The following is an 8,973-nucleotide window of genomic DNA, read 5'->3' on the forward strand; positions in this document are numbered from 1 at the left end:
CTTTTTTTGAGTGTGAGAATAAAGAGATAAGAATTCACCCTATTTTTTCCATCAAATAACAACCCTAATTTTGTCTACATTTTCAGCCGTCACATTTTTTTATTTTTTATTTACAATAAATCACATTTTATCCACCTAAAACGGATTCAAAACAACTCTTCATGGATTTAAAATCAAAACATATTATGGATTCAACCTCAGAACCCTGCAAATTTCAGAAACCAGGTGATTTACGAATCAGATGACGAAAATTAGCGGTTGCTTCTATTCGTCTGTTTGATCCGAAATAGGAACAAACGTTGATTTACGAATTTATTGCTGCTGCCGCATATCTGAATTGTTGTTGCCGCCAAAAACAGAAATGAACGAAATATCGATCAACGGTTTCTGCTAGTAATATGTTTAGCTCTTTTTAAAGCATAGTAATTTGTTTAATACCTTCTCTTTTAATGTCCCGATGGCGAAGAACAAAATCAGTTTCAAGCCACCATTGTTCAGTGATTGTAGATCTTGAACCCTCATCTGACTTCTATGTTTGTTCGATTGAATGGATCGAAAAAAGAAATTTCTTTGTTTTGTTTTTGGTGTACGTTGCGTGAGATCTTCTTAATTGTTGGTGTGCGTTAACCTGAAATTGGACCTTTCATTTTTCTGTCTGAGATTGGTTTTAATTCAAAAAAAAAAAAAAAAAAATGCTACAGTAATTACTACAGTATAACAATGATTTTGGGGTATGTGGCGGGACCTTATTGGATGTCATTTACCACAATTAGTGTATACGAGTATAAAAGGCCCGAGCGTCGCTGCGGTATTGTTTTCTTCGGTTAACTGTTGGTTAATTGAACGTTTAAAAAACGGTTAACCGCCAGTTAAACGTTTAAAAAATAGAGAAATGATAAAGGAAGGGGAAAAAAGGAAGCGAAGAAAAATTGTAAAAAAAATTACTTCATTGTATGGTGGTCTTGATCGCTTAACAATCAGTTAATTTAACGTTCAAAAAAGGGTTAACTGTCGGTTAATTAAATGTTTAATAAATTAAAGAAATGAAATTGAAGGTAAAAAAAGAAGTGGAAAAATTGTAAAAAGATTAATTTACCGTGAGGTGATTTTAGTCGATTAAAGATTCATTAATTTAACATTTTCTTATATATGATTTATTATTATGTATAAAACATGTTTGTTAATCATGTTTGTTAATCATTAAGTATTTGTTATTCTTATTTTTATAAGTTGAGCCAAAGCCCATTATAAAAGGTTTGTAAAAATTTACGGCCAATTTTTATTATCTTTTTTTGAGTGTGAGAATAAAGAGATAAGAATTCACCCTCTTTTTTCCATCAAATAACAACCCTAATTTTGTCTACATTTTCAGCCGTCACATTTTTTTTTTTTTTACAATAAATCACATTTTATCCACCTAAAACGGATTCAAAACAACTCTTCATGGATTTAAAATCAAAACATATTATGGAGAACCCTGCAAATTTCAGAAACCAGGTGATTTACGAATCAGATGACGAAAATTAGCGGTTGCTTCTATTCGTCTGTTTGATCCGAAATAGGAACAAACGTTGATTTACGAATTTATTGCTGCTGCCGCATATCTGAATTGTTGTTGCCGCCAAAAACAGAAATGAACGAAATATCGATCGACGGTTTCTGCTAGTAATATGTTTAGTTCTTTTTAAAGCATAGTAATTTGTTTAATACCTTCTCTTTTAATGTCCCGATGGCGAAGAACAAAATCAGTTTCAAGCCACCATTGTTCAGTGATTGTAGATCTTGAACCCTCATCTGACTTCTATGTTTGTTCCATTGAATGGATCGAAAAAAGAATTTTTTTGTTTTGTTTTTGGTGTACGTATGCGTGAGATCTTCTTAATTGTTGGTGTGCGTTAACCTGAAATTGGACCTTTCATTTTTCTGCCTGAGATCGGTGTTAATTAAAAAAAAAAAAAATGCTACTGCAATTTCTACAGTATAACAGTGATTTTGGGTATGTGCCGGAACCTTATTGGATGTCGTTTAGCACAGTTAGTGTATATATAAATGAAAAAGATGCCCCTTTAAAAGATCCTTTCGTCCATAACTGACAAAACCATTTACTATCCCTCTGTTCATTGTTATTGTTATCTTCTTCAAAAAACACTTTAATTTCATTCTAGCAGCATACCATCAACTATACACGAACTCAATCCAAAACCCTAATCATGACTTGCATCTCTCTCAAATGCTACCTTAATCCATCCTCCATAAATAACAATAACAATTCAGTCAATTTCAGTACATCTAAATCCATAATTCAATTCAAATATCTAAACCCTAACCGTCGACCTTCAATCATACGTTCTTCTTCAGATGACGATGCTGCCGTTTCCGGTTACGTTCCGTTAGGCGACAACGTTCCTAGGTCTGTTTCTAATGCTTAAATATCTTATACTATTTCTGGATAACAATCAGAATTTATTGAATTTAACTCGCATAAACTTATATTTTTGTATTGCTTTTTGATAACACTAAACTTATACTTATGTCATTTGTATTAGAGATTTTGGTGTGCATTTTATATGAACTAGATAACAAAACGTGAGATTTGGCGAAGGGTATTCTAGAACGTTATGTTTGTACTTTGATCAAACCAAAATCGGTTAGGGATAATAGATTTCGGGTTTGAGTGCTTGATTTGGGAAAAAGAGTCAGTCGAATGTTTTAACTCCAATAATTGTGCAAACCCGATTTGGAATCTGGACTCGGAGGGCGTAAAACAATCGATTAAATTAACCTTATTCGATCGGAATCGAATAAGTTAATATCTTAGAGTGAAGATTAGCTCCGACGATGATCGGAGCGCTGATCGGAATTGAGTTAACGACTGGAGTAATGCTATCGTGATTAATTTGGGCAGAGTAACATTAATGCATCCAGTGTTACGTAATAAACGATCTTGTTCATGTATTTATAGATGTTAGGAGGGAATGATGACGTGACACATGTCCCTTTCATGGTTATAACGAACTTTGTCAATCCCGAGGGGTGACGTGGCACATGTCCTTTTCATGGGAATAATCAAGCAGATCCTAACAAACTTTCCTAGATTCGTGGGTTGATGTGGCATGCAACTTGCTTGTTCCGGGACGAGGTATCTGTTCCGGGACAGTGCACTTTCTCCGGGACGGCGTGCTTGTCCCGGGAGGGTATCGTTATGCCGAGTTGAAATGCTGAACCGAGAAGTGGTGACGGTTACCAGCAACATATCGGTTCCGGCTAAGGTGTCAGAGCTCTTGGCCTAATCCGGAACGGTTTTGCTCTCCACTTGTCACAATGACTGGCTACATGACGCCGGTTATATGTGTGTCATCCGGGATCTCGATCTAGCCGTTCGTCTGGCATGGTGAAGTTGCTGAGATGACGTCGGATGGATGTTGGGAAAGGGTCCGTGTTTCGGGACAGACCGTGCCGGGTAAAATCCTTGTCGGGACGCTTGCTTGTTTTGAGACGGATCATTATGCGTATCATTATACTTCTTGTATAGTTTTTGATATTCTTCTTGTTTTGTTATCAGCAATTTTAATTTTTTTTCATCTTTAGGTTTCCAGCTATTATGTGGTTTGCCTTAGCTTTCTCACTGTTACTAACAATCTTTGCATCCTTGATTCTTCAATATCCACACATCCTCACTATCACTTTCCATTTGCTCGATCGAATCCCTTAGGGTATGTTTGGATGCGAGCTTTTTTGAGCTTTTAGGAGTTTCTAGCTTTTATGAAAAAGCTCGTATCTAATAAAAAACTTTGTTTGGTTAAAGGTCCTTAAAAGCTTTTAGACGGAGGGTATCCACATTCCTTGTGTTTGGGGTTGAGGTTGAGGTCGTGAGTTCGAGTCTCACTCTGTTCACCCTCTTAATTAATCTGCCTAAAATATGGAGCTCCAGATTGACCTCGAGGGGGGTTTTCTCCCGGATCCATTCAGGATTCAAAATCCGTCCGCCTTCCCCTTGGGATGGTTCAAGGATCGGGTTCCTGTAATGCGATTCGGGCTTCCTTCCGAAAGTGCGTGCGTACGTGGCAAATGATCACGAAGATGCTTAATACCTCTCTGGGTGAAGCCGACAACTTGCCTTTCAAAAAAAAAAAAAAAAAAAACTAAAAGCTACTAGAACTAGCGTTTGAGAAAAACTTCCTTGTTTTTTGTCATTCTACTCTTTATTTTTAACAGTTTCAGCTATTCCGCTAAACAGCCAATAGTTATAAAAAGCTAACAACTACCAGCTACAAACTACCCGTTAACGGCTACAAGCTACGAGCTATCCACTAGTTTTCCCAAATATACCCTTAATCTATCAATATCACTCTGTGCTCTTGTTGAAGAAGATGCTAGCTGATTATCAATTGCGTGGTTTTAGGATCCATTTTTTAAGCCTGAAATAATGTTAAAATTCATTATACGCATAGATACAAAATTTTAAAAAACTTTTCTTGAAACTCTGTAATCACATAAAAATATACAAATTCATCAGATTATAATACAAAAACCTATTTCAAGAAATTCTAAATTTTAAATCTTGTATATCCTTTAGAATGTTCGTGTTAATCGTTTTATCATATGCTCATAACAAACTTAAATTTATCTATCACGATTCACAGTTAAGAGGGCTAGAAGTATTCTAGATCGTTATGTGTCTAGAATAGGCTTTAGTTATTATAGAAATTCGAACAGTGATTATACTTTTCTTAATAAAAAAATTCATACAAAAAATTGTGGAAATTGATTGTGGATGCAGCAACTTTTGCATTATAGAAGGACCAGAAACTGTTCAGGATTTTGTTAAGATGCAAGCAAACGAAATACAAGATAATATAAGGAGTAGGCGCAATAGGATATTTCTCCTGATGGAAGAGGTACGGTTTTCTATTCGAAGTGATTGTTTTCATGCATCGTGATACTATTACCCCTATCCAAGTTTTCGTTTGTGAAAAAAGGTAGTTAATGGTACATATATAATGTGTTAAATTTTGCAGGTGAGGAGGTTACGAGTTCAACAACGCTTGAAAAACATAAAAGTCAATGAGAGCAGCCCTGTATACGATGAGATGCCTGATATTCCATCTTCAATCCCTTTTTTACCTGCCGTGGTAATTCACAATTTCTATTTATTATCTTTTGGTTTTAATATACTTTTATGGACTAATTTTTTATTTTTATTATTATTATTATTTTTAAAATAAATTTGAATTAGACGCCAAAGACATTGAAGCAACTGTATTTGACGAGTTTTTCATTTATATCCGGGATTATTCTTTTTGGTGGCCTTCTTGCACCAATTGTAAGTTCAATTTTGTAACAACATTATTATAATGAGTTATCACTTATCACATATGTGATTGTAACATGAAAACTCATTTTTATGTCAGTTGGAGCTAAAACTAGGTGTGGGTGGCACCTCATATAAGGATTTTATCAGCAACCTGCATTTGCCTATGCAGCTGAGGTGCGTACAAAAAATAAAATAAAAGATTAACTAAGATTATAATGTAAAAAGAATCGTGGCCAAACAGAAATAACAATTGATGAACACGAATATGATAAACAAAGCCTCGGCTTCTTTATTCTCAAAAATAATAATATCAAAGACTGACTTTCAAAATAATCTAAATCCCTTTAAATACAAATAACTAATAAGAAGATAATAGGAAACAAACAAGATAATAGGTAACAAAATATGGATAATTATGGAATTTAAATCCCACCGATTTCATTGCTTAAATGCCACCGAATCTTTTTTCCAAATAACATCAAATCTGACTTGCTAATTGCTTCCTTCACAAGCCATCAGCCCAAATGGGAGGCCCAACTTGAGTTTCTCCAAAGTAATCTTGTAGGAGCCTAATATTTGTCAGCCTAATATTTATTGGTCTAATATTTTTCAGCCCATTAACAAGTTCAGCATGTTTACCCGATTCTGCATCATTCTCCCCTTCTTCGAAAAGACTCGTCCTCGAGTCTACAACTTCAAGGACCGAAAATTTTAAAAGATCCTTACGAACAACACGAACAATATTATTTTCAATGAAAGTGCCAAATATTGCAACGGGGAGGTGGTCCTCACCAATATTGTTTAGACCAAGATCAGTTTTTTTGAAATTAATTTTCAAATCAACATCTTCGTTGTGCATATTGGTGTCTTTGTTAGTAACTACCTCCAAATCACTTTTATAATCAGATTCAAAAAAAGAAAAAGATACCTCACCATCAGTATCATAGATGGGTTCGGTATCATAAATGGATTCTCCATCTTCACCATCTGTATCATAGATGGGTTCAGTATCATAAATGGATTCTGAATCGATTCTTTTCGAATCGTAGCGCGCTGGGAATCGTTGTTGGTTCAGTTCCAACTCGACGATTCGCTTATATAATCGTTCAATTTCTGTGTCTCGAGGGTCTTCGTTGCCTCTTTCGGCGTGTCTACGATTATCTCCATCGCTGCCTCGGTCGGCGGTTCTGCAATATCCTCCTCGATAACCTCCACGAAACATTGTTTGGCCAAAACCTGAGCTCTGGATACCAAATAATGTAAAAAGAATCGTGGCCAAACAGAAATAACAATTGATGAACACGAATATGATAAACAAAGCCTCGGCTTCTTTATTCTCAAAAATAATAATATCAAAGACTGACTTTCAAAATAATCTAAATCCCTTTAAATACAAATAACTAATAAGAAGATAATAGGAAACAAACAAGATAATACGTAACAAAATATGGATAATTATGGAATTTAAATCCCACCGATTTCATTGCTTAAATGCCACCGAATCTTTTTTTCCAAATAACATCAAATCTGCCTTGCTAATTGCTTCCTTCACAAGCCATCAGCCCAAATGGGAGGCCCAACTTGAGTTTCTCCAAAGTAATCTTGTAGGAGCCTAATATTTGTCAGCCTAATATTTATTGGTCTAATATTTTTCAGCCCATGAACAAGTTCAGCATGTTCAGCTCTGATACCACATAATGCGGAATTGAGGATCGTGGCTTAAACAATAAAAACAAGAAAGAAAAGAAACCTTCTCGGCTTCTGTAACAAAACGTGCTCTCACGTATCTTTTTTATTTAACTCAAATATCAATTGAATTTTTAAAGTAAAATACCAAGAGTCTTTATAGCCCCATGACAAGTTATACGATAAACTAAAGTAACAAACTAATACGGAGTATTTGGATAAGGAGTAAAATTAGTTGACCAATCATGGCTCTTGTTAAACCCCCTTTTTGCCGTATGTAGCTTATCACCTACCAACTAATATGTCACTTTTAGATAAAATCAAAACAAACCAAAGCAATCCTTAATTCCTTATTATCTACTAACTTGTTGACTGACTTGTTTTCTTATTTACCCAACTCCCATTCGTACATGATTAATCCCATACACAAAATCTTGAAAATAATCATGGAACTCAATATTTGTGAACCTAATATTTATGAGTCCAATATTTACGAGCCTAATATCCGTCAACCCATTCGCAAGTCCACCTAATCCTGCATCAGATTATATACTGTATATAAAGCTGAAAATAACACAAAAACTTGCTACGTTTATTACAGTCAGGTGGATCCGATAGTGTCATCCTTTTCCGGTGGGGCCGTGGGTGTAATTTCAACTCTCATGTTGCTTGAAGCCAACAATGTCAAACAACAAGAGAATAAAAGGTGCAAGTATTGTCTTGGAACTGGTAAGTTGCACTTATGAATTGGTCTATTCGGTTTATGCTTTATCTCGAATGGGTATAATGAAATATAGCATAAAGGAAACGGGTCAAATGGAGCGATACTTAAAAGATAGAATACAATTTTTGTAATCAGATTTTTGAGTATTTAACACACTAATTAGTTTTGGATATAAAGTAAAGGGTGTGTTTGTTAACCGCTTAATGGAATGGTTCAGTGTTGAATGCTGAACCATTTAGCATTCAACACGTTTTTTTTTTACATCTGAATGACTGATGATGCGATATTCAGTGCTGAACCATTCAGAGCTGAAATACTTTCTTAACCATAAGCACATAAATTTTATGTAAAATATCCTCTTTAAATTATATCATAAACACTTATTAAACAACTATATTCTAGTTGTTATTCATATAAATGCTAGTAAGGTAATTTTACATCATTAACATCGAATGATTATCAAACAACTTATCGTCATTCAGAACCTTTAGATCATTCAGATTATGAACCATTCAACGCTTAACCATTCAGTTTTATCAAACGCACACTTTGTCCCAAACTGTTTCAGGCCAACTTGATCCGGCCCGTACAAAAGTCACTTTCCAAACCCATTATACAACTAGCCTTGCCACATGTAGCCCTTTATATCGATCTTACCGCTTTTAATCAAGGATGTTCGTATACAAAAATATAGGGTACTTGGCTTGTGCTCGTTGTTCTTCTAGTGGTGTGTGTGTAAACATGGAGCCGATATCTGTATCAAATGCTTCTGATCGTCCATTAAAAGCTCCCACTACTCGAAGGTGTCTTAACTGTTCCGGGGCAGGAAAGGTACTGCAAACTGGTCATTTATGAAACTTCAGATGAGTTTAAGCGTACAAAGTTGTGTGACATATTCTGTGGTTTCTAATCAGTTGTGACTTTGCGATTCAGGTAATGTGCCCAACATGTCTTTGCACTGGAATGGTAATGGCAAGTGAACATGATCGTCGAATAGACCCATTTGTCTAAAGAGCACTCTTGAAACAATGAAGCTCAGTTGTAACTTGGTGGCGTTTTTTCGGTGTAACAAGCTTTTTCAGTGTAACAAGCTTAAAGAAAGTCGTGTAGCAAATTGATATATGTGTTACTAAACCATAAATGTTTGCTTCAAATTGTGTTGGTGAAGTATAGGTTATACGGAGTAATGTTTAATGAAGCTACAATTTAAATATGGTATGTGGTCAAAATACAGAACTTTGTTGGTTTT

The 8,973-nt window shown here is 35.1% G+C and overlaps 1 protein-coding gene across 1 annotated transcript; it reads left to right on the plus strand.

Moving 5' to 3' along the window:
• Positions 1-2,151: 2,151 nt before the first annotated feature.
• Positions 2,152-8,973, plus strand: LOC139872639 (protein ORANGE-LIKE, chloroplastic-like). Its single transcript, XM_071860553.1, has 8 exons — positions 2,152-2,410; positions 4,781-4,898; positions 5,019-5,132; positions 5,237-5,323; positions 5,412-5,488; positions 7,602-7,729; positions 8,419-8,555; positions 8,658-8,973. Exons 1-8 carry the CDS (start codon positions 2,211-2,213, stop codon positions 8,733-8,735), a joined length of 939 nt encoding a protein of 312 aa, XP_071716654.1. The 5' UTR covers positions 2,152-2,210; the 3' UTR covers positions 8,736-8,973.

Source organism: Rutidosis leptorrhynchoides, chromosome 10, assembly GCF_046630445.1.
Source record: "Rutidosis leptorrhynchoides isolate AG116_Rl617_1_P2 chromosome 10, CSIRO_AGI_Rlap_v1, whole genome shotgun sequence".
Classification (NCBI taxonomy): domain Eukaryota; kingdom Viridiplantae; phylum Streptophyta; class Magnoliopsida; order Asterales; family Asteraceae; genus Rutidosis; species Rutidosis leptorrhynchoides.